This window comes from Salmo trutta, chromosome 4 (genome assembly GCF_901001165.1).
Source record: "Salmo trutta chromosome 4, fSalTru1.1, whole genome shotgun sequence".
In the NCBI taxonomy this organism is placed as follows: domain Eukaryota; kingdom Metazoa; phylum Chordata; class Actinopteri; order Salmoniformes; family Salmonidae; genus Salmo; species Salmo trutta.
Genome location: NC_042960.1, coordinates 60,489,046 through 60,516,424, shown reverse-complemented (window position 1 = coordinate 60,516,424; position 27,379 = coordinate 60,489,046). Strand labels below are relative to the sequence as shown.

Genomic DNA, 27,379 nt, shown 5'->3' with positions numbered 1-27,379 from the left:
AATAGTCTTTGAACTAGATCAAGTAACTTACAAAGGATACTCACCCACGGTTCTCGATGAAGGCATATCTTGGGACAGTGTTGGTGTTTGGGATGACTGTGGCTACACAGTTGTCCACAAAGACTCGGAGGGGCACATGGTAGAACTGGACGACAGAAGCTTCAAAGTTAATATTATCTCCAAGGACGTACTCTTTGCTGGGTCTCTCCAACTGCCAGTTGTCTGTGAATACAAGTTAATTGCTGTCATTTTCTTTTCTGGGGTAGCCACCTCATTCTAATAACTCAGTGGCGGTTACATTTCCCAGTTGGCAAGACTCACCAACATTTCACAAAAAAGTGCAGAGACAAAACTTAAGTCAGTGCCTGTCACGATCAATGACAATAAGGCAAGAACAAGCCGTTACTCACCAGTCACCATCCTCAGGGAGAAGTAGAGGAGCTCCTCTGCAACCTTAGTGGAGGCATAGGGATTCCAGGTGGGCTTCACTGAATCACTGCTCACATCATGATTTCTGTAAAGGAGTCTTTAAATGTGAAACCTAATGTCCAAGGAAGTGTATCCAAAGTTGATTGAACTGACAAAAAAAACACAATGCAGGTGTAGTCAACTCACCTTTGATAGTGGCACTCAACCCAGACCAACACTTCCCTAGTCCGAACAATGGGCCTGCTGCCCAAAGTGGCTGGTGTATAATGGAGTGTGAAGACATAGACAAGTGAATCTTCAGTCATCTGGAATCAGAGCAGTAAACGACATTGTGAGAAAATCAATGGTAGTCAACGGAGAAAAGTCATAACGATGCTAATGCTCAATGTTACCGTCAGAGTGCTGCCACATCCGTGTAGCTCAGTGACAAAGATCAGAACTTGAGCGGAAGCATCCTCCCCAGTGACAGCACATCCTCCCCAGGTAAGATCCGCTGGGTGAATGAGTTGGCCGATACCGAGCAGATCTCGCTTGACTTCCACATGGGCAGCAGTCTCCCCACATTGAACTGCCACGCTATTGGCAGGCACAGGCAGTGGTCTCTGCTCATCAATAGCCAGCTGCACCTCTTTGACTGGATCTTCAGGAAATCTCCAGGTCAAAGACTCATTGAAGTTCTGCTTTGACTGGAGGAAAGGGTTTTGAACTTGCGTCGGTGTCTGGACCCTGGCGGGCCATTGCACAGGCCTTGGTTGAAAGCTGGCTGGTTTTGGTGCAGGCCTATACTGTGGAACAAATCGCAGCTTGACTGTGTGATTCTTCACCCCGATAAATCTTCTCAACTTTAGCTATACAGCTAATGGTAAGAAGCAGAAGGATTTTAATACAAAATTCCATTGTTCTCTATTTTGATCGCGATTCGTTTTCTTTTTTTTGCTATGTTATATATTTCTTGATTATTCTTATATGTTAACATCAACCATAGTGTCACTGAACTTCCATTTTGTATCCCTTTGTCTTAGTTTGACCACCCATTGTTTGATTTACAGAATGATCTTCCAGACATGTTACACAGCTGCACATGACTACAATCGGAACTGAATTTATCTCAATACTTTAAACCAGGGCTCTCCAAATCTATTCCTGGAGAACTACCATCCAGTAGGTTTTCAATCCAACACTAATCTAGCACACCTGATTCTAATAATTAGCTGGTTGATAAAATTAATCAGGTAAGTTACAGCTGGGGTTGGAGCGATAACCTACAGGAAGTCGTTCTCCAGGAACAGGGTTGGAGAGCTCTGCTTTAAAGTATCTTTTATAACAGGGATGGGCATCTCCAGTCCTCGGGGGCCTGAGTGGCGTCACAATTTTGCCCCAGCTAACATACCTGATTCCAATAATGAACCTGGAGAGGGACTCTGAAGCACCAACTGCCTCCACAAGCAAAGATGCACATGTAAGGTCTCCCAATGTGACCCCCTCCTATTCCCACACTGATGTTATGGAAGGGCCTGCCACTCCTCACACAAAGGGCTGCACCACACCACTAGACCTGCTGCACAACACTGGCCCCAAAGAGCAAAACCAAACGTGTAGTTCACAGCCCCACCAAACACTATGTCTGAGAAAGAGACTGAAGAGATGTAGACTTGAGAGGAAGGTGTAAAAAAAGATCTGCTCGCTACAGAGCTAACTCTGGCAAGACTGTTGTGACACAAAGAAACATACTGTTGATGTACTTAAAGGACAAATTATTGCGCTGTAGTTCATGTTTACAGTAAAAGGACAAGTTTAGGCGTTAGGATATTGACTGTAGTGAAGCATTATGTGTAGTCTATTAAAATGTTTGCTGAAAGGACTCAGCATTGTTAAGAGGGGAGTGTAGTGCTGGCCACCCAGTCAAGTATGCTCAAGTGTTGAGTCATTTGCATAAGGCAGCATAAGAGCTTGTTGTGGGATGGAGTGCAGGTCTGTTCACTAATGTTATGTTCCCACTGTATCTCACTGCATGGATGATGGATCTCCTGGTTTTGTGCCAGAGATGGCTAGCCCACACTCTGTATGAGACAGTTTTAGTGCTATGTATTATTTACTTTAGAACCTGATCATCAGTAAACCCCCTGAACGAATATCCTTGTCATGGAATCAATTCGTACGCACGAACATCACAATATGCTTTAAGATGGCTTTTCATCTATCCAGATATTTGTAAGCAAGGACATGATCAGTATGGACACCATCCAAAGAACATATGCTTAAATCAGTTATTTTGAATGCATTCTCAAACGTATTTTTACCTAAATTCAATACTTATTTCACGTTAATAAAGTTTTTCCGTAATACGAAGGCAGACTGTAGTTCAGAGCTTGGTCATGAAGAGGGTACGACAAAGCCTATTTCCCTCTCAGGAAGCTAAAAAGATTTGGTATGGGTCCTCAGATCCTCAAAAGGTTCTACAGCTGCAACATCAAAAGCATCCTGACTGTTTGCATCACTGCCTGGTACGGCAACTGCTTGGCCTCCGACCGCAAGGCACTACAGAGGGTATTGCGTACGGCCCAGTACATCACTGGGGCTAAGCTGCCTGCCATCAAGGACCTCTACACCAGGAGGTGTCAGAGGAAGGCCCTAAAATGTTTATAAGACCCCAGCAACCCCAGTCATAGAATGTTCTTTCTACTACCGCATGGCAAGGGGTACCGGAGCGCCAAGTCTAGGACCAAAAGGCTTCTCAACAGCTTTTACCTCCAAGCCATAAGACTCCTGAACAGGTAATTAAATGGCTACCCAGACTATTTGCATTGTGTCCCGCCACCCACCCACCCCTCTTTTATGCTGCTGCTACACTCAGTTAATCATCTATGCATAGTCACTTTAACTATACATTCATGTACATATTACCTCAATTAGCCCGAATAACCGGTGCCCCCGCACATTGGCTACCCGAACTATCTGCACTGTGTCCTGCCACCCCCCTACTGCCAACCCCTCTTTTACCCTGCTGCTAGTCTCTGTTTATCTTATATGCATAGTCACTTAAACTGTACCTACATGTACATATTACCTCAATTAGCCCGACTCACCGGTGTCTGTTTATAGCCTCGCTGCTGTTATTTTCACAGTTGTTTTTTTTTACTTATCTATTGTTTACCTAATACCTATTTTTGTACTTAAAAATTGCACTGTTGGTTAGGGCCTGTCAGTAACCATTTCACTGTAAGGTTGTATTCGGCGCACGTGACAAATACACTTTAATTTGGTCAACCGTGGGGGAAATAGCATACATAACAGTATCATGCAAGTGCAGATTACAATTGTTTTACAGACAAGTCAATGTAAACAGTACAGGACCCAGAACTGACACCTGCGGGACACCTGTCGTTATGTCCAGAAAACCATATTGAACACCAGTAGTTCAGTCACGTAAACATGCAGCCTGTAATGGTGTGGTATTGGCTACTATTTTTACTGTAGAATGTGTGATGCTCTATGTAATTTGCAGTGCAGAGATTACCACAGAACACATCTAAGGGCTAGATGTAGTACATTGGAAAAGACCACTTCTATGCCCTCCCCCTTGAGGCTCATGGGAAATTATGTAAATCATGTTTTTGTATTGAACATTCCACCCGATGCTTCCTGTGTGTCATCTTTGAGTGGTATTCTAAGCTTAACCAATATTGTGTGTGAGGGTAATAAGGTATCAAACCGGACGATTCCAAGATCTGAAATTTTACCTTCTAACTTCAGCAGTAAGGCTAAGCCAGATCATGCTGGGCTGAAGCGATAGCCAGTCATTCCCTACTTGGTTGCACAGCTTGTGATTTCACCCAGTCATACCATTGGTTGAGCCAAATAGTTCCCCTTTTCACTTACTGTGAATTCGCGTAAGAACCCTGCTTTCCTTTTCACATTGGATCAGAGAGTTGAGGTACTTCATTTTAGACCTGGGTCATACTAGTAAATTAACAAAAGGAACTGAAGACAAAAACCTTTAAATCCATATATTTTTCTATAATCTGTTATCCAAATATTATTACTGAATGACAGCATGGGGACATGTCTTGATAAATCAATAATATTTTTATTTGGAAATGTTAGGATTATTTTGCTCTTCACTTGCAGTCACTTAGTAGTTTAGGCCTACAGGACTCTCGACCGGTCCCGTTGTACAGTGCCATATTTTCCTAACCAAACTCTTAATTAAATCGCTTTAGCCATGATTGTAAAATTAATCAGCTGATGCATTGGTCCAGAGCCAGGTGGTATTGGCGGAGAGTCACGTCATTGGAGGAGAGTCAGGCGGAGAATGACGCGTTGAAGAGAACAAGGAATGAGATGGAGTCACAATCCGTGCCAGGCACACCTGTGAGCTCTGGAACTCCACCTCCTGTTTGTGGACTCTGCAAACAACGTGTCTTTGATGAAAATACCTGTCTATTTGTGGAAAAATCTCAATTAGTTTACCTATTTGCTTATGGTTTTGCCTACACCTAGCGGCCTGTTTAAATTTTACTGTATGAGCAAAAAAAATATTCAACAAAATGAAAAGGGCCTATTTATATAATGAATTCGGAGAACAGAAATTAGAAATTACTTCATCAATTGGAAGGGGGAAAAATTAAGGAACTGCATTAAAGACCAAAATTGGTGAATGAAAATTGTGATGAATAAAAATATACAACAGTTTCATTTAAGTAACAAAAAATTGACAGCTGTGCCATATAGATTGCAAAATTGTTGGGAAGATATTTTTCGAAGTACCGATTCAATTGCACATGGTTTATTTATTGACATGCAATTTACCATTCCTTCTGAAAGAGGAATGGGAGGCCCAGGTGCACAACTGAGGAAGAGAACAAGTACATTAGTGTCTAGTTTGAGAAACAGACGCCTCACAAGCCCTCAACTGGCAGCTTCATTAAGTAGTACCTGCAAAACACTAGTCTGAACATCAACAGTGAAGAGGCGACTACGGGATGCTGGCCTTCTAGGCAGAGTTGCAAAGAAAAACCCAAATCTCCGACTGGCCAATAAAAAGAAAAGATTAAGATGGGCAAAAAAACAGACACTGGACAGTGGAACTCTGTCTAGAAGGCCAGCATCCCGGAGTCGCTTCTTCACTGTTGACGTTGAGACTGGTGTTTTGCGGGTAGATATAATATTCTATAATATTTGTGAGCTGACCAAGTAATTTGGTGTTACTCTAAAGTGGAAAGGTGGAATAAACGATTCAGGAGTAGGTTTCCTTAATTGAACAAAGTTCTCTATTGAGGGATTTCTTTCAACTCAAACACTCCAACACAATCAATGAGGATCTCCCAAGGAAAACATAAATCTTCTTCTTTACATGGAAAAGGAACACAAGACGATTATCTTTAAATTATAACATAAATTCCAGATTTGCCACCGTCTTAATGGTTCGTTCATGAATAGCTCCCCTCTCCTGGTGGCCATCCCCCAGAGGTAGTTTGTCTTCTTCCTGAAACAGGTATCTGAACACTGCTTTGAAAGTAAACTGCTTAGCGATTTTTATGCATGCCTCGGTATCAAACGTAACATCATTAGGTGTACTCACTAGGAACCAAACAGAACAAATGGGACCAACCTGGGGTATATTCACTAGAAACCAGACGGAAGCAAAAATAACAAAACAGGGAGGGACATACCTGAATTTGCTTAATAGAAACACATATTTTCATTGCAAAAAGTTGTCTTTTTCGAAACGTTCTGCAACGGTGTCTGACTAATGAATACACCCCTGAATTTGTCCGAAAAAAACTCTTGTTTTCCATTTGGAGTAAACAGTTTGTTGCAAAACGTTTGGCTATAGTGCAAAACATTTGTGTTGCAAAACATTTTGCTATAGTGCAAAACGATTTTCCACGGCATACAACTAACGAATACCACGGAGAGACACATCTCATACTCCTCACTAACGTTAAATGACTGGATAGGAAAAAGTAACATGGCAGCAACTCTGTCCAGGGGTTTAATCATTACTGCAAACGGAAAGTTTCTATTGGACAAATTCAGGTACAGTAGGTTCCTCCATGTTTCATTCTGTTTGCTTCCGTCTGGTTCCTAGTGAACAAACCCCAGCCTTTTAGAGTAGGCTTCCCCCATTTTTCACCATCAATGCCCATCTAGTACTGTCAGATCAGTGCTTAGTTAATGTCTAATTCTTGACTTTCTTCATTTGAATCTAAGTGCCATGCTATGTTGTCTTATGTCTCTCTTTATGTAGTGTTGTGTTGTCTCTCTTGTCGTGATGTGTTTTTGTCCTATATTTTTTTTATTATTAATCCCAGTCCCCATCCCCGCAGGAGGATTTTTGCCTTTTGGTAGGCCGTCATTGTAAATAATAATTTGTTCTTAACTGACTTGCCTAGTTAAATAAATGATAAATAAAGGTTAAATAAATAAAATAGTGTATTTATTAGTATTATAAACTTTGTTCAGTTGAATTTGTAAAACCAAATGTATATTCGGCCCCAGGTTAGACAATGCAATTAATGTTGACACAACTTCCTCTGATTTAATGAAACGATGCCTTTTTATTGGTTTATCATGCAATGGTAGTTACACAAATAGGACTTACTGAATCTCAAAGTAGTTTATATTGTATGTGCTAATCATTTCAGCTACCGCAAATTACAGTGAGCTTCGAAAGTATTGGGACAGTGACACATATTTGGTTTGTTTTGATTCTGTACTTCAGCAATTTGTATTTGAAATGGTATAACGGCCGAGGTTTGAGTGCAGACTGTCAGCTTTAATTTGAGGGTATTTTCATCCACATCGGATGAACCGTTTAGAAATAACAGCACTTTCTGAACATAGTCCCCCCCATTTTAGGAGACCAAAAGAATTGGGACAAATTCACTTATATTTGTATTAAAGTAGTCAAAAGTTTAGTATTTGGTCCCATATTCCTAGCACGCAATAACTACATAAAGTTTGTGACTCTACAAACTTGTTGGTTGTATTTGCTGTTTGTTTTGGTTGTGTTTCAGATTATTTTGTGCACGTAAATAATGTATTCTGTCATTTTGGAGTCACTTTTATTGTAAATAAGAATAGAGTATGTTTCTAAACACTTCTACATTAATGCTGATGCACCATGATTATGGATAGTCCTGAATGAATCGTGAGTAATGCTAACTGAGAAAATTACATAACGAAATCCTGAGGCCCATTGTAGTGCCATTCTGACGCCATCACCTCGTGTTTCAGCATGATAATGCACAGCCCCATGTTGCAAGGATCTACTGTATACACAATTGATGGAAGCTGAAAATGTCCCAGTTCTTCCATGGCCTGCATACTCACCAGAACTGTCACCCATTGAGCATGTTTGGGATGCCCTGGATCGGCAAGTACAACACCGTGTTCCAGTTCCCGCCAATATCCGGCAACTTTGCACAACCATTGAAGAGGAGTAGGACAGTATTCCACAGGCTACAATCAACAGCCTGATCAGCTTTATGCGAATGGGATGTGTTATGAGGCATCAGATACTGACTGGTTTTCTGATCCACTCCCCTACTTTATTTGTATTTTTATGCATCTGTGACCAACTGATGCATATCTGTATTCCCAGTCATGTGAAATCCCTAGATTAGGGCTTACTTCATTTATTTAAATTGACTGATTTCCTTATATGAACTGTAATTCATTAAAATCGTAGACATTTTTGCATGTTGCGTTTATTTTTGTTCAGTGTACAATAACAATGACTCGAATGACAAAATACATGATTGACCATTAATTACTATTGGGCACAAAATAATCTGAAACACAACGAACACGTTTTTAGAGTCAGAAGCTTGATGTAATCATTGCGTGCTAGGAATATGGCACCAAATACTAAACTTTTGACAACTTTAATACACATAAGTGAATTTGTCCCAATACTTTTGGTCACCTAAAATGGGGAGACTACGTACAAAAAGCGATGTAATTTCTAGTTTGTTCACCCGATATGGATGAAAATATCCCCAAATTAAAGCTGACAGTCTCCAATTTAACCTCATAGGCATTGTATTATTTAAAAATGCGGGATTACAGAGCCAAAACAACAACAAATGTGTCACTGTCCCAATAATAGTAGAGCTCACTGTATATCTGATTACATGGCACCCTAATAAGTGATGATATTTCAATGGAGGCAGATTTTTAATCATGTGTTTTTATAATAGACATCTTTCCTCAAATCTCTCTTGCTAGAACTTTTCACTTCTATCCTTTGACTGGAATTCATTTTAAACTTTGTTTTCCCTCCCCCGTGGTTTTCAAAGTAATTGTCTAACTTTCAGCGGCAAAATTAACTTCTGCGGCCTCACTGGTCACTCACTTGATTTAACATTTTCCACATTAACAAGCCGAGGTTCTTAAAAGTCAGTGCTTGGGAATTTCTGTGTGTAGGCTAGGTCTTCATTCCAACTTCCACTACCTTCAATTTATGATGATTAATAGGTGAATCCTTACTTCAGATGTGCATGGAGAGCTCAAATGTAAAGGCTTCTCACAAATCAAGATTCTTACCTTAGTGGAGGTTAGAACAAGAATCTGCATGCATAGGGGCTCCACAGGACCAGTTTAAAAAGCTACCAAGGTAATAACATTGCATTAAGGCTATTCCAGTTATGTGGCACATATTTAAGGAGAAGATAAGGACATGAGAGTAGACTGCAGCCATGTAATGAAGACATCCTTGTATGACTATAGTCTTTTAAAAGGGCCAAAATCAGGCAGATATCTCCAACCTTATCACAAAGCATTGGATAAAGGCTTATGGTAAGGTATAATTCATTCTCACAGACCTTTGGTCCATTTACTTTATCCACCATCAAATAAAGCTACTGTAATAATGGGATTTCACAGTCATTATCTGGTCCAGACATGCCGAAGGGTACTGCTATGACTTACTGAGTCATTGTTTTCTGGCTGATTCAGCACAGTGGATTTCTTTGATTCCTAAAGGGAATGCCATACTGCATCAGCAGCATTTTCTTATTCAGTGAACCGATTGGTCTAATAACAATGAAAGTGGAACATAATAATGTTTTGATTATAAAGATCTGATTAGATTGTTATTTATTTCATTTATATTCTTTACCACTTTTATTTGTCCTTTTTTTATCCACCACTCACATTCCATTAAATGAAACCAGTTCATATTTAGCACCAGTAATTACAAGTGTCAGCTTCATTCAACTTGGTGATTGGAAGGGGTGTGGTGCTGTTGAGAATATACTTTCATGAGCCTATTTTAATATTTTTCTGGGTTGGAGTTTATGACTCAGGCTGACACATGGCTATAGGTGAAAGCATGCATGCCCACGCATCCAAGTACACACACAGACCCATCCCTTCACTGGTTTATTGAATTTTGGTTGAGAGTAAGGGTGTACTTTTAATAGCATAACAGTGTGCTGGCGATTCTTTTTCAAATATCGAACATATTATTTCTGCTTTGTGGAATTGAACTCCGCTGTAGATTCAACAGACTATTGACTCTCATTATAGTGCCTGTTAATGGCCTTTTAATACTGCATGCTTTTGCTGGCCTCCCTTGGCTATGGCAGTTGTGGGGGTCGGGGGCTTTGATTCTTTGACACAGGTGTTTGGAAAGGGCAGCCAGTATCCCTTGTTTGGCTTAGGGACAGATGGCCAGGCTTTAAGTCTGAGGCAGACCATCCACCCCATCGTTAGCCCATTGCCCTGGCCAACAGGAAATGCTCCCTGGGTGGAGAGGAAACAGGCCCTGGGCAGATGGAAGGCTCGTGTACAGATAGATGTAGGATCTTAATTTGATCACCCAATGCAGGACATTTAAAACTTGTAGTGTATTTGAGGATTAAAAAGGCTTCAGAAATGTGTAATTTCCACTTTTAAATGTCTTACTTGATTTACCCTTATGAAAAATGTATCAACCCCTACAAATATCTCCATTAATTATAATCCACATAACAATTCAGATTTCCTGTTGCAGCAGGATTATTTTCCTGCTGTATCAAACTGGCTCAAATTAAGATCCTACATCTGTAAGGCTTTGATGGTGCAGCCTGACTTAGCCTAGCCTAGTCCCCTTACTTTACAGCCTCTGAGGCATCCAGGCACTCATGACAACATTCATTGCTGTGGAAACTTGGATTTGGTGTTTTAATTATCTGCTCTTCTCCTCAGCTGGCATTGTAATCCTTCTCAGCCTCCTTCCTTCCACAGTTTTGATCACAGCACACTCGAGTGCAACACAACACAGAACAATTACATCTGTGGGGAAAATAGGGATGAAAAAAAAGAGAAAAAGAAATGGTGTTTGTGTTCCTTCCCTGTCAGGGAGTGTGAAAGGAGTTATGAAGTTGTTTGTACTGCATGAAGCGTGCTGTTGTTATTTCCTTCTTGATAATTAAGCTCCAGACTCGTAAGTGTCAGGCTTGATATGTGAGTGTCACAGAGACGGTGCTACTGTTTGTCGAATGTGCTAATTAGCTTCCTTTTTTAATTTATTTTTTAAATAATTATTTATTACAAAAACACAAGGAAGGGGTGACATTAAAGTATTAGAACATGAAGGACAAACACTACAGCATCAAGACACTATCAAACATGTATCAGTCTTTTACGCAACAGAGGCATCCTTATGTGTGAGGGTGCATGTGCATGATAGTGATATTAAATATATGTCATAGTTTCCTTTTTCAAGATCACAATCTTGTGAAACCCGAACCCTCCAAGATCCCCCACAGTTCCCCAATAGCTGTCTCTCAACCATTCGAGACCCCTCCCACAGTCCCCCCCGTAAAAAAAAATTAAGATACAATTAATTCCATTCCCCACCCCCAAGAACCCCCCAATGCACCAACAACCAAGAGAATGAACTAAAGAGAAAAAAGGAAAAGACAGAAGAAAACAGCAAACAACAATGCAAAAAAAGTTTTTTAAACAAAGGACATCAAGGACAACTGAAATCAAAACAGCAATGCCTACTTTATATGTTTGTGTGCATGTCTGGCACTATTACATGTATGTGTGTGTTCTTGTATGTGTCTATTTGAATGAGAGTGTGTCTATATGCATGTGTACAAACACCTGCACGGCATCAGCCTCAGGCAAACCAGCATTAGTTGTAAAAACACTGTCATAGTGTCATTCAAATGTACTTTTATTATGTTTTATTTTGTATTTTTTCCTTTATCTTTTGACCGTCATTCTCTCTCTCACACAGCAACTCCACTCCCACTTGTCTCCAATTCCACATTCCAACCCTCAGCTTCCCTCAGCCCATCTCATTATCTCTGCTGGCCACCCACTTCGTGTTTCTACGCAACACATACCTTTCAACTATGCTATGATTTTTAACGTACAATTTACATTTATCTAATCGAATAGAATCTACAGATTGCGTGTTGAAGATAAATACTTTATTGACTAACAGGATCTCTCCAGATCTCTTAACAGTACTATTTCTAGGGTCAATTTTAGATCAATGCTATGCATTTTCAGCCATTCCTGAAACCAGAAACAGGCTACCTGAGGGCAATACCAAAATAAATGGTCTATTGATTTTGTATCCTCACAACAAAATCTGTAGAGCTTCGATGATTTTATGTCCCAAATATTCAACATTTTGTTGGTGTCAAGAATTCTATATAATAATTTTAGCTGAAAAGCACGAAGTCTTGAATCTTGCGTTGTTTTATATATCAACTCATACACCCTGTACCATGGAATTGGTACGTCAAAAATGTCTTCCCAACTATTTTGCAATCTGTATGGCACAGTTGTCAACATCCTGGTCCTCAAATGAAACTGGTATACTTTCCTATTTATGCTACTTTTATTCCTCCGACAATTTTGATCCTTTATATTAGGCAGACAGACCAGTTCCCTACCTCCTCCCGCTGCCACCCGCCTCCTCCATTTTTGGGGCAATGCTGTAATCAATTGGTTGTACTCTTGGATTGAGCAGACCTTCCCGTACAATTCTGATAACTCCATGAAGGACATAACTCTACCATTACAATTTACAATATCATTTAAGAACAAAATACCCTTTTCAAACATCTTTCCCATAAATACAGGTATTTTATCAACCAGCACATTTGAGTTCAGCCATATTATTTGTTCTATCTTTTCAGGGGGATGAAATTGAAATTGTAGCCAGCTCTGCAATGCTTGTTTGAAAAAGACAGATACTTTGAAAAAAGTATAATTTTCAATTAATCGAAAATGAGACATGGCAATCTGCACAAAGGCAAAAAGGCCATTTTTAAACAATGGATGAGCTTTTCTTATTAATCTACTTGAGAACCATTTAGCGTTCAAATAAAACTTTTGAATGAGTGAAGATTTTAGAGAGAGGTTTAGTGTTTTTATATTTAATAATCTCAACCCACCCAATTCATATTCATTATATAGATAAGCTTGTTTTATTTTGTCTGGTTTAGCGTCCCAGATAAAGCGAAATATTTTTTGGTCATATGATTTGAAGTAGGCAGCGTCAGGAGTAGGCAGCGCCATAAGTAATTGAGTAAACTGAGATATGACTAAGGAGTTCATCAGGGCAATTTTCCATAAATAGACAGGTATTTACCTCTCCATGGTTGCAGGATCTTGTCTATTTTTACAAGTTTTCTATTGAAATTCACTGTGGAGAGCTTATTTATATATTTTGTGATATGAATACCGAGTATGTCTACTTCACCATCAGCCCATTCTATAGGTAAGCTGCAAGGTAATGTAAAAGTTGTATTTTTTAAGGATCCAATACGTAATATTGTGCACTTATCATAATTAGGTTTTAGTCCAGAGAGTACAGAAAAGTTATCTAGATCTTTAATGAGACATTGCAGGGATCTAGCTTGCGGACTTAACACAAAACTTGAGTCATCGGCATACATGGACACCTTTGTTTTTAAGCCTTCGATTTCTAATCCTCTAATGTTGTTATTGGATCCGATTTTAATAGCTAGCATTTCGATGGCCATAACGAATAGATATGGTGACAGTGGACACTCTTGTTTAACTCCTCTTGACAATTCAAAACTCTCTGAGAAGTAGCCGTTATTTACTATTTTACACCTGGGGTTGCTATACATTATTTTTATCCATTTTATAAGAGAATTACCAAAATTGAAAAAATAAATAAAATCCAGTCTTACTTTATCAAATGCCTTTTCAAAATCCGCTATAAATACCATTCCTGGCTTCTTATATGTTTCATGATGTTCTATTATTTTTAGTAGTTATCATATATTATCTCCAATGTATTGTCCATGTAAAACACCTGTCTGATCAGGATGAATAATACCTGGTAAAACCCTTTTAATTCTGAGTGCTATGCATTTTGCTAGTATTTTTGCATCACAACAATGAAGTGTAAGGGGCCTCCAGTTTTTTTAGATAGACCGGGTGTTTATATTTGCCATATTTGCCTAGTTTTAATAATAGAGAAATCAGACCTTCCTGCTGAGTACCTGACAGACTACCATTTCTATAGGAGTAGTTAAAACAATCTAACAATGGAGCTTTTAGTATATAAAAAAATACTTGATATAAACCTCTACCGGTATGTCATCAAGCCCTGGGATTTTTACAGACTGAAAGGATTTAATACCCTCAAAAAGTTATTCCTCTGTAATTTGGCCTTCGCACTGATCTTTCTGTACATTTGTTAATTTTCAATTTTTTATATTATTTGGAAAGAATTCCTTACCGTAATCTTCATTCAGTGGGAGAGAATGAGACGGAAAAGAGAACATCTACCTAAAATAATTAGCTTCCTCTTTTAAAATATAATTCAGAGAATCATAGATGACTCCGTCTTCAGTAACCAGTTTCTGCAAATTATTTTTAATCGCGTTCCTGTATTGGAGATTCCGGAAGAATTTTGTGCATGTTTCTCCATATTCCATCCAATTTGCTTTATTTTTGTAATAGATTACATTAGATCATTCTTCAATAAGTTCCTCAAGTTCTTTTTGTTTTTCCTCTTAACTGATTTTGTATCTCTGTAGTATCGTTTTTATTGCTATCTACCTGTACTATTAGTTCATGGATTTCCCTTGTTAGTCTTGTTTCTTTAGCCAGAAACTGCTTTTTTATTATTGATGAATATTGCATTGAATGACCCCTGAAGGTACATTTAAAGGTATCCCAAACAATAAGGGGATTTGCTGAACCTATATTATGCTGGAAAAAATCAGTTCTAAATTATTTTGTCTTAGTTAAAAATAAGTTGTCCTCCAGTAAACTTTGATTAAATTTCCAATATCCCCATCCACGTGGAAAATCTATAAGAGTTATGTGAATGCCAATTAGATAATGATCCGATCGTGTTCTGTCTCCTATTAAAACTTTTTTAACCTTTGACGCAAGAGAGAAAGAGACAAGAAAGTTGTCAAGACGACTAGCTTGATTAAGTCTCCTCCATGTATATCTCACTAGGTCGGGGTTTTTTAGTCTCCAAATATCCACTATTTCTAATGTGTCCATATTTGTGATTTCCTTAAGGGTACGGTGATGATAGTTTGTAGAGTGATTACCTTTACGGTCCATTGAGGTATTTAACACTGTGTTATAGTCTCCTACCATAATGATTAGATCATTTGTTGCCTGTAAGTTCAATAAATTGGTATAAATGTTTTCGAAGAAGTGTGGATCATCCTGATTTGGACCATATAGATTAACGAGCCAAATCTCTTTTTCGTCCACTTTCATATTCAAAAGGATCCACCTTCCTTGCGAATCATTCCTGATAATTTGCACATTCACATCTAAATTTTTGTTAATTAATATCATCACACCCTTTGAGTTCCTTTGTCCGTGACAGAAAATTATTTCACCACCCCATTCCTTTTTCCACGCAACTTCATCTAAAGATGTAGAGTGAGTTTCCTGTAAACAGTATATGTTATATTCCTTTTCTTTTAGCCATGTAAAGACTGATCTTTTTTTATAATCTGCTAAACCTTTACAATTATAACTAGCTATACTAATTTCCCCCCTTAGCATAACTAGATACTATTCTCAGGCTAAATCGACCATAATTAGTGTAAAGTTACTGCCATCAGAGGTATTATGAAGGTCAAAACTAGAGCTTTCAAATGTCTGATATTTAGAATTCAAGAAATAGTTTCTAGCAATATTTGGTTTATTCCCTTGCCTGTTTACCTGTGAGCCAATGCCACAGATGTTAGAAAATTGAGACCAATTATGTGTGTAACAAATCTGAGTAGGTTGATGTGTATGATATTGGATATGATATAATGAGAATGTGTATGATGTCTGTATAAGAGTAAGACTATAATGTGTGATGTCCAAATAAATAACTCTGCCAATTTGCATGTTTGAGTGTCTATGTGTGTAACATGTAGTGCGTATAGCCTTAATATTCACAATTGTAATCCATATCGTATCACCATCATAGTTGCTTCATAATTACCTTTAACATAATTGAAAAACACATCCCAGCATTTCCATAGCAATTGACGTTTCACATGATCATGAAAGAGACCTTGCATTACTCTATAGACGGCTTCACTACAGTACAAATGTATTCCGTACAATATGTTATTATTCCCCAATGCCCCTATTTTGATATCTTCCCCTTGCTTGTAGCAAACATATATAAACTTGTAGACAAATACATAAAAAGATAGACAAACAATAAACACATTAAATTATAAAGCAGTTCTCGACAATAGAGGGAGAGAAGAGAGAAAGAGAGAGTGAGAGAAGAGAGCGAGATCAGGTGTGTGTGTGTATGTATAAGTCCGTATGTGTAAGCAAGCATGTAGTTGAGTACGTGTGTGTTCATATCCACTTCATAATGTTCAGATATTTTAAACAGTTCCCATACCTTTTTTTTGTAACCTGAAGTCCCTATCAAATTTATTACAGCCACAGTGTTATGGAGCTGTTTCGGAATAGCTGTCCATCTGTCCACAATGATAAAGGCACGCCTACCATCCATCCTTTGTTGTCTTTGTACCGGATACAGTCTCTTACGACGTTCGTTTATGTCCTTTGGAAATTGGTAATTGAGACCGAATTTGGTCCCTTTAAGCTCCCTTTCTCTGCTTTTGATCAGCTCCTTTTTTTGGAAGTGTTCAAATTTTGCGATGATCGATCGGGAACCCTTGGTCTTGTCGCTCCGAGCTCCAAGTCTGTGTACTCGGTGGAAAGCCACCTTGTTTACAGTCTCTACAGGAAGTTTCAATGCGGATTTCATGAATTCTCTGATCGCGCCATCTGGATTATTGGACACGTCCTCAGGAATACCTGATAAAATTAGATTTTCATGCATGCTACGACTTTGTATGTCTAGTAGCGTCTCCTTCATCACGCTGTTTTCCCTGAGTAGACAATCCATGTTGGAATCGTGTATTTTTACCTGTGAGTATCTTGTTTTCTCTTTGGAACTTGAGAATTTCACTCTGGCTGAACTCCAAACTCCCCCTCAGCCCTGCTACCTCATACAACTTTCCCATTGTTGCATGGATTCCAGCCAGAGCACTAGCCTCTACCTCAATGGTAAGTAACTCGTACGTGTCTGTAGATGAATCTGTTTTTCATTTTTTTGTCGGGTTAAATTTATTTTGTGAGGTGGTCGGATCTTTCCACGAAGGGGTATGTTGTTCCTCCATAGCGTAAAGCTGTTGGTACTTGTTGATTTCCCTCAGGATCTGCTTGGTATCCAGATTGGCTCTATACTGCAACCAGTTGTTTTACGAAAAGATAACAATGAGTCTTTCCCACGATGACAGGTGTCTGTAGTACAGCCAGCTAGCACTCGCAGAATCCACGCAACAACAAAAAAGGAACACACACTTGCAGTCCCAGCCGTAAAAGGCTAACCGCGTTGTGGAATCTTTAGTAACAAAACTTTAGTTCGGATTAAAATCAATTGAATGATAGTTTTAATGTAAACAACAAACCGAGTGTAGACAGTACAGTGTCCTGTTGTGCGCTCTGATGACGTCTCTCTCGTAACCTAACGTCTACAGTAATTAGCTTCCTTTTTGATAAGATGCTAGACTGGCCGCAGCACACTGGGGGGGGGGTGGGGTGGCAATGCAAATAGTCTGGGTAGCCATTTGATTAGATGTTCAAGAGCCTTATGGCTAGGGTAGGAGCTATATAGAAGCCTCTTGGACCTAGACTTGGCGCTCCGGTACCGCTTGCTGTGCGGTAGCAGAGAGAACAGTCTATGACTTGGGTGGCTGGAGTCTTTGACAATTTTTAGGCCCTTCCTCTGACACTGCCTGGTATAGAGGTCCTGGATAGCAGGAAGCTTGGCCGCAGTAGGGTACTGGGCCGCTCGCACTACCCTCTGTAGTGCCTTGCCATACCAGGCAGTGATGCAACCAGTCAGGATGCTCTCGATGGTGATCCTGTAGAACCTTTTGAGGATCTGAGGACCCATGCCAAATCTTTTCAGTCTCCTGAGGGGGAATAGGTTTTGTCATGCACTCTTCACGACTGTCTTTGTGTGCTTGGACCATGTTAGTTTGTTGGTGATGTGGACACCAAGGAACTTGAAGCTCTCAACCTGCTCCACTGCAGCCCCGTTGATGAGAATGGGGGCGTGCTCGGTCCTTTTTTTCCTGTAGTCCACAATCATCTCTTTTTCCTGATCATGTTGAGGGAGAGGTTGTTGTCCTGGAACCATATGGCCAGGTCTCTGATCTCCTCCCTATAGGATGTCTGGTCATTGTCGGTGATCAGGCCTATCACTGTTATGTCATCGGCAAATTTAATGATGGTGTTGGAGTTGTGACTAGCCATGCAGTCATGAGTGAACAGGGAGTACAGGAGAGGACTGAGCATGCACCCCTGAGGGGCCCCTGTGTTGAGGATCAGCGTGGCAGATGTGTTGTTACCTACCTTTAACACATGGGGTTGGCCCATCAGGAAGTCCAGGATCCAGTTGCAGAGGGAGGTGTTTAGTCCCAGGGTCCTTAGCTTATTAATGAACTTTGAGGGCACTATAGTGTTGAACGCTGAGATGTAGTCAATGAATAGCATTCTCACATAGGTGTTCCTTTTGTCCTTTTGGGAAAGGGTAGTGTGGAGTGCAATAGAGATTGCATCATCTGTGGATTTGTTGGGGCAGTATGCAAATTGGAGTGGGTCTAGGGTTTCTGGGATAATGGTGTTGATGTGAGCCATGACCAGCCTTTCAAAGCACTTCATGGCTACAGATGTGAGTGCTATGGGTCGGTAGTAATTTAGGCAGGTTACCTTAGTGTCTTGGGCACAGGCACTATGGTGGTCTGCTTAAAACACGTTGGTATTACAGACACGGACAGGGAGAAGTTGAAAATGTCAGTGAAGACACTTGCCAGTTGGTCAGCACCTGCTCGCAGTACACATCCTGGTAGTCCATCTGGCTCTGCAGCCTTGTGAATGTTGACCTGTTTAGCTTGTGCATGTTTAAAGGTCTTACACACATTGACTGCGGAGAGCATGATCACACAGTCTTCCGGAACAGCTGGTGCTCTCATGCATGTTTCAGTGTTATTTGCCTCGAAGCGAGAATAGAAGTAGTTTAGCTCGTCCGGTAGGCTCGTGTCACTGGGCAGCTCTTGGCTCTGCTTCTCTTTGTAGTCTGTAATGGTTTGCAAGCCCTGCCACGTCCGACAAGCGTCAGAGCCGGTGTAGTATGAGTCGATCTTAGTCCTGTATTGATGCTTTGCCTGTTTGATTGTTCATCGGAGGGCATAGCGGGATTTCTTATAAGCTTCCGGGTTGGAGTCCCACTCCTTGAAAGTGGCAGCTCTAGACTTCAGCTCAGTTTGGATGCTGCCTGTAATCCATGGCTTCTGGTTGGGGTATGTATGTACGGTCACTGTGGGGATGACGTCATTGATGCACTTGTTGATGAAGCCAATGACGGATGTGGTGTACTCATCAATGCACGTTTGCTAGCAGAATGGAGGGAAGTGGGGGTTTATTCAATTGCCTATGAATTCTCAGAAGGCAGTCCGCCCTTTGGCCACTTTTTCTCCGCCGCCTCTTCACGCAAATTGCGGGGATCTGGGCCTGTTCCCGAGAAAGCAGTATATCCTTTGCGTCGGGCTCGTCAGAGTCATGAAATGAAAAAAAGGATTCTGCTAGTCCCTGAGTAATCGCAGTCCTGATGTCTAGAAGTTATTTTTGGTCAAAAGAGATGGTAGCGTCAATATTATGTACAAAATAAGTAAACAAATAAGTTATAAACGAACAAAAAAACACAATAGGTTGGGGACACGTAAAACGTTAAGTCCAGAGTTGCAGACCCCAGTGAACAGTCCTAATGACGTTGTGTGTCGAACATTCACTTAATCCACTTTTCCTCAATCTCCTCTCACTCTGCTTCAGGTGCCATGGGACCTCCCCATTAGCAGCAGTGAATCCTGGGAGTGGAAGTTCACACTGAACAATGATGATCAGGGCACAACGAGATTCTTCTCCATGACAAGGGCCTCCCTCGTTTCATCCTCTTCCTGAGATCATGAGGAGTGATGTATTAATAAGTGTCTTGCTCATCGTCATTTGAAGGCTGACCTACTTCCTGAATGAGAGTAACCCAAGGCCCCCGGTAAGTCATGTCAAGTTGGATACAGTGAGAGCCCTACTGACATATCTCTGTAATGAGAGCTGAAGTGATGGAGAGTGAGCATGAGCCCTTAGGAGGAACTCTGAAGACACTGCGTTTGACTCTTGCATGAGTAAACCACCAGTGACTCAACAACCTTTTAAGAGCCTTACTGAATCAACCGGTAACTGGGTTTCAGGGACAAGGTTTTTGTTTCTCCATGCAATAATGTGCATTTAGTTTATTATGTCCAAAATGATGTCGAATCAGCTTGCCCCTTGAAGAGAAACGTGTTATTTGGGCTATTGTCCTTAGAATACCTATTGTAAACTGAATAGTATAACTTCTGTTGTGCTGTTATTGCTTTCTTACTATTAATTAGGTAACTTCTCTGCAGAGACATCCATTTGGGCATGCTCCACACTTCCTGTAAGTATCAAGGTGACAGGGTGGAACTTATTTGCCCTTGTTTTGCCAGTGTTCAGAGCATTTCAAAATCTCAACTGACCTTCAATATCTCAACTGACTTCAAAATCTCAACTGACCTTGGACCCAAGTAGACCAAAGAGACAAAGAAACTCACTAAAGAAAGGTTACCATTATCAGAACGGCAGGATGATAATGGCATAACAACATCAAAAGCTTCGCATTGGCTTAAGCATGACAACAATTTAAAAAAACATTAACACACCTTTAACACATTCAGTAGGGCTCAAAATACGTACAGTCTGTTGGTCATCACATCATGACCAAAATAAAATCTTATACTCTCCCTGGCCTATCCCCTCTCCCTCCCTTTTCTCTGCCCTGTGTCTTTTGTGTCCTCCCTGAGGAAATAGCTGGAACATTTGGATGTTGCCAGTGTTGCAGGGTGAGGCGCTGCGGAACACTGAGGCTGCGGAATCGAGTGAGGGAGTGAGTGGACGAGAGCGGCAGCAGGAAGGGAAATTGATTCCCCCTCTGTCCGCCACCAGCATACAGGCTGATTAATGCCACAACTGTGTGGAGGGCCCCTGGAGAGAAGTGTGTGTGTGCCCTTGCGCCTGTGTATTTAACATTGTGTGCTTGAGTGAAAATATGTGAGTGTGTTTGTGTTACCTAGTGTGTGAGAAGAAATGGGCAAAAGATGCGTTAAAGGATCGGACCCTTTTTTCAATTTTCGCTTAAAATGACATACCCAAATCTAACTGTCTGTAGCTCAGGACCTGAAGCAAGGATATGCAAGAAGTTTGTGGAAATCTGAATTTAAGGTAGGAGAATATAACACATTAGATCTGGTAAAAGATAATAAAGAAAAAATTATGTGTTTTATTTATTTACATTTTTTCATCACCTTTGAAATGCAAGAGAAAGATCACAATGTACTATTCCACGTTAGGTGCAATTTAGGTTTTGGCCACTAGATGGCAGCAGTGTACGTGCAAAGTTTTAGACTGATTCAATGAACCATTGTATTTCTGTTCAAGACTGCCCATATGTGCCTAATAGGTTTATTAATACATTTTCAAGTTCAAACCTCTGCACTCTCCTCAAACAGTAGCATGGTATTCTTTCACTGTAATAGCTACTGTAAATTGGACAGTACAGTAAGATTAACAATAATTTAAGCTTTCTGCCCATATCAGATATGTCCATGTCCTGGGAAATGTTCTTGTTACTTACAACCTCATGCTAATGACATTAGCCTACGTTATCTCAACCGTCCCGAGGGGGGGGACGCGAATCCTGTAGAGGATACACTATTAAACCAGTGTATCAGACTAAAATACAAGATACTTTTGCAAAGTATTGTATCTAGATAAAATACAGGTATTTTGTATTTTTCAAATGTACAAAATACTAAACACATTTGCAAGTACTCGTGTTCACTACAACAACATTCTCAATAACGGTAACCAAAAAATATTTTACTTGCTATGACTGTGATACAGCATGTGGTTGTTTATCTACCTAAGTCACTCTGGAGGAAAGTGTCTGCAAAATGACCTAAATGTAAAAATGAACAATTGCAAAGCACACTGGGTTTTATCAGAGACATATAAAGAGAGTTAGGCCAATGCGGTTGAACGTTCTGAGAGCGCCAATTTATCCTCCATAGCCGTTGCTAAGTGATAATTAACACTCCCGATAGTTTTCCAAACCTATGAAGATGTTCAGTGAAAAGCAGATATGCAATTTGTTGACACTACAAACACAAAAGACTTTGATACACAGTATCCCGAATGCTAATCAATACATTTGTCTGTTATATTTGCTGCTCTGTTTTGCTTGTTTACAGCAGGTCATTTAACAGGGAACTGTTGGAGGTGCTCTCGTATTGTTACATCGCCAACATTTCAAGAATAAAGTTCTATATGGGCTCTAACATGGCGACCATTCTAAAACCTGGCCTAACTCTCTATTCATATGGCTCTGGGTATTATTATTTGTCTTTCCATTTTGGGGTGGAGCTCATGATAATAATACCCAAGTGTTTGTTTTTTACAATTACATGTACATTTTTGTCATTTAGCAGGTACTCTTATCACACCATAGTGCCATCAGACTTCTGATACCAATGCAGGGTGAAAGGGGGCCACACAATTTTGAACCGCTATAATTATAGAATTGCAATAAACTTAACATCATATATTTACAAAATAATACATATGGGAGCAGTCAGCCATCTGAAGAAGACTCTAGTAGTCGAAATGCATTGCAGTTGTGCATTCTGATGTACTAGGCTGACTGCTCCCATATGTATTCTTTTGTATATATATTATGTTAATAGTTCACTAAAATTTATTGCAAGTACCGGCCGTCCATTCGTCTTTTTTCTTTGGATTACCTGCCATTTAGGGGCCTACATTCCCACTGCCTTCTTCTCAGCATAGAAAAGTATTTAGCATATTAAAATGACAAATTACAGGCCTTGAAGAATCTTGTTACAAAATACATTGGATTGTAGTTCAGGCCAGGTAGGTAACCTAGTGGTTAGAGCATTGGACTAGTAACCGAAAGGTTGCTAGATTGAACCCCGAGCTGACAAGGTAAAAATCTGTCATTCTGCCCCTGAACAAGGCAATTAACCCACTGTTCCCTGGTAGACTGCCATTGTAAATTAAAATTTGTTCTTAACTGAATTGCCTAGTTAAATAAAGGTTAAATAAAAACACAAATGACAAAATACTCAGAAGTAATTAAATATGTAATTTAAATACTGCCCATCTCTGTGTGTGAGTGTTTGACCAGAAATTGAGGAGAAGAAGAAAGGATCGAAGGAAAGTAGTGTTTAATAAAGTCCCCTGTGTTTATTAAAGTCCCCTGTGTTGATTAAGGTCCCCTGTGTTTATTAAGGTCCCCTGTGTTTATTAAGGTCCCCTGTGTTGATTAAGGTCCCCTGTGCTTATTAAAGTCCCCTGTGCTTATTAAAGTCCCCTGTGTTGATTAAGGTCCCCTGTGTTGATTAAGGTCCCCTGTGTTTATTAAGGTCCCCTGTGTTTATTAAGGTCCCCTGTGTTGATTAAGGTCCCCTGTGCTTATTAAAGTCCCCTGTGCTTATTAAAGTCCCCTGTGTTGATTAAGGTCCCCTGTGTTTATTAAAGTCCCCTGTGTTGATTAAGGTCCCCTGTGTTTATTAAGGTCCCCTGTGTTTATTAAGGTCCCCTGTGTTTATTAAGGTCCCCTGTGTTGATTAAGGTCCCCTGTGTTTATTAAGGTCCCCTGTGTTTATTAAGGTCCCCTGTGTTTATTAAGGTCCCCTGTGTTGATTAAGGTCCCCTGTGTTTATTAAAGTCCCCTGTGTTGATTAAGGTCCCCTGTGTTTATTAAGGTCCCCTGTGTTTATTAAGGTCCCCTGTGTTTATTAAGGTCCCCTGTGTTGATTAAGGTCCCCTGTGTTTATTAAGGTCCCCTGTGTTTATTAAAGTCCCCTGTGTTGATTAAGGTCCCCTGTGTTTATTAAGGTCCCCTGTGTTGAGGTGTGCCATCCTGTTTTCTTTTTCTCTCTCTCACTCCCTCTGATGAATATTCCTCTCCTGCTCTTGAGTCAGGAGCTGTTTCCTTTACCCAGGAGGACCGGGCACAAACACTTGCCCGGGGAGTGAGACGCCCATTTGCTCCATATTCCATCTCTCTCTTTCCCCCGCTCTGTCTCTAATTGATTGAAGCCTATAAAGGCATCCGTACTGTTGTGTCCTGCCTTGATGTAACGGGCCCATGAGACTTCCTGGATAGACAGTGCTGCCAGGTAGGTGGTTGGCTGGGACTAAAGCGATATGCCATTATATTTAAAGTGCACAGAGCTAGGTGGAGGCAGAATTCCCAGGGGGTGTATGCTGGGTCGTCTGTAGAGCTAGTGCTTTGCTTTTCATGTCGATACAGGAGAAGACTCCCAGCAAGAAGTGTGTGTGTTGCGAGGGGGAGCATTACTGGGGGATTATTAGCTTTGTATTCAGGCAAACATAGTGGTTGTGAGAATACACACACATATGCACACATGCCCTAAAACATCAAATACAGAGTCTCCCATCCTGGGATCACCCAAACTAACATACGCATTTACTCAACGGACACACATAACTACATTCTCTCGTACATAACAAGGTCAAAACTACCCAACCGTCATCCACCCAACAGATCAACAAAGGCAACAACACACTGGCTAACATACTGTACATGTACAGAACGGGTCCCTGCCACTGCCCTCAGGGCTTTGTGATCACTTATTAAAGCTGCAATCTATAGCAGGAAAACTGCCACGTCCGTTTGCAATATTACAACAACAAAGACGTTACTTCAAACAACGAACACAGTTTTTTTTCCCGTCTGACATCATTGAACATCATTGCACGCTCGATTGAACAGCAGAGTATGTACTACGATTGTATTTTTTTTACCACAATGCTGGATGCTCATGTCCTCGAAACAATAACAAATGTGCCCGGGGCGGCCAGTGTGCTGTTTCACCTATCGCGGATCTCAGCTTTAGGCCAGAAGAACCCTTACTGGCCCTCCAACCCCCATCCAGCTCCTGACCAGGCCTGACACTGCTTAGCCCCCTACAGAAACCAGCAAGCTGAGGGTTGTAGCGAGGGCAGAGTGGCTGCTACTTATAGCGTCAGCAGCCTGAAGTTGTGTTGCAGGTGTGCATAGAGGCAGCCCTCCTGCATGCTGAGTAAGATTACCAGTCCTACCACAGAAGCCCCCACTCCCTCCAGCTGTGGGATCAAGGGTGGAGAGACGAGGAGAGGGGGGGATTGGACTCGTTGGACTGAAAGATCACAAACTAATTAAGGTCATAATGGAGTTCAAGCCTGTTAAAATTGTTTATGAATCATTAGGGGTTGGGAAACGTGGTTTTCCCCCAGTGTCCTCTATATAATTAGCCAGAGCCAAGGTCACGAACACACACACACACACACACACACACACACACACACACACACACACACACACACACACACACACACACACACACACACACACACACAGCCCCTACTGGTGGTGGGGCTCAAATCAGGGCGCCCCCAAAAAATTAATAAACTGCTGCTGCGGACAGATTGCAGCATTTGCAACGGTCCGAGAAACAGGGCTGATCTGCCTTCTGTATTAATTTCATCAATAAATAGTAGCAGCCTCGTGGGGCTCTTAGGCGCTGAAATGTACCTTCAGTGATATTAATGAGGTTTCGCAGCTTATTCAGCCTATTTATTATTCGCTAACTGAAAGGGGAAAAAAGAGGGCAACCATTTAGCTCAATGTCGCAAGAGGTTTTTGCACGGACGTCATTGAGTTTTTTCTCGAAACAGCCAATTTGGTGATGATAACAGCACATTTAAGCAGACCTTATTTATGTTAAGTGCACCAGGGGCATTACTGCCTTCTTGCTGATGATGCGTTGTGATTGGTCAATGCTCTTTGGTGATGTCAGAGTGTTGTTTGTTCCTGGTCAGGAAGAACTATTCCCAAACCTGTAGATTTAAAAGCATCTGCTTAAGTTGGCTTTGTGAAGTGGGAACATCATCCTGATTTGACGAGACAACCATTTGTATCTCAATTAGGTTGCCCTTTCTACAATCACTCAATAGAAGATTAACATGTGTTCATTGAGAGATTAAATTAAACTGATAAAGCGGCCACAGATGATGATCCCATTCCCCACCCGTTCGATTTGGCAAACAATTCTGTGGGCCAGGCCCAAGAGGTTTATTGACATAGGCAGCAGGGCCAACATGTTAATGACTTATGGAGATCTGCTCCCGCTCTAACACTTTTCTGGAAACCTGTTGGTGCATTTGTTTCATGGATAGCATTGATTGGCATCTCATCCTGACCTCTTCGGGTATACCGTACGGAGATGGAGGTGGAGGGGAGGGCTTCGACCTCCATGTGGTATTGTTGCTGCCACCCACAGGTCTGTGTCAGAGTATGGGCATGTGGATAAGATAGAGCTTGCAAGTAGTAGCTTGCAGGTACAGCATGCAAGTTAAGCATTTCACTGTACTTGTGAATAAAACAATAACACATTTTATTATGACAATAAAAACTTTAATTTTAACAAGCATACTGTACAGGCAAACACAACCAGAAATACTGTATCAGTCAAAAGTCTGGACACACCTACTCATTCAAGGGTTTCTCTTTATTTGTACTATTTTATACATTGTAGAATGATAGTGAAGACATCAAAGCTATGAAGTAACACATATGGAATCATATAGTAACAAAAAAAGTGTTAAACAAATCAACATACACTACCGTTCAAACGTTTGGGGTCACTTAGAAATGTTTTTGAAGGAAAAGCACATTTTTTGTCCATTAAAATAACATCAAATTGATCAGAAAGACCGTGTAGACATTGTTAATGTTGTAAATGACTATTGTAGCTGTAAACGGCTGATTATGAATAGAATATCTACATACTATAGGTGTACAGAGGCCCATTATCAGCAAACATCACTCCTGTGTTCCAATGGCATGTTGTGTTAGCCAAACTCTCCACCATGGCCAAGACCAAAGAGCTCTCCAAGGATGTCAGGGACAAGATTGTAGACCTACACAAGGCTGGAATGGGCTACATGACCATCGCCAAGCAGCTTCGTGAGAAGGTGACAACATTTGGTGTGATTATTTGCAAATGGAAGAAACACAAAAGAACTGTCAATATCCCTCGGCCTGGGGCTCCATGCAAGATCTCACCTCGTGGGGTTGCAATGACCATGAGAATGGTGAGAAATCAGCCCAGAACTACACGGGAGGATCTTGTCAATGATCTCAAGGCAGCTGGGACCATTGCCACCAAGCAAACAATTGGTAACACACTACGCCGTGAAGGACTGAAATCTTGCAGCACCCGCAAGGTCCCCCTGCTCAAGAATA

At 40.7% G+C, this 27,379-nt stretch overlaps 1 protein-coding gene across 1 annotated transcript in view; it reads right to left on the bottom strand.

Moving 5' to 3' along the window:
* The window catches only part of LOC115193060 (zona pellucida sperm-binding protein 3-like), a 54,337-nt gene that overhangs the window by 14,848 nt on the left and 12,110 nt on the right, over positions 1–27,379 (bottom strand). Inside the window, exons 2-5 of the mRNA XM_029752044.1 lie at positions 822–1,214; positions 616–734; positions 411–514; positions 45–222 (exon numbers count right to left, since the gene is read on the bottom strand). Of these exons, the coding sequence (XP_029607904.1) occupies positions 45–222; positions 411–514; positions 616–734; positions 822–1,214 (794 nt within the window). The remainder of the gene's footprint in view (positions 1–44; positions 223–410; positions 515–615; positions 735–821; positions 1,215–27,379) is intronic.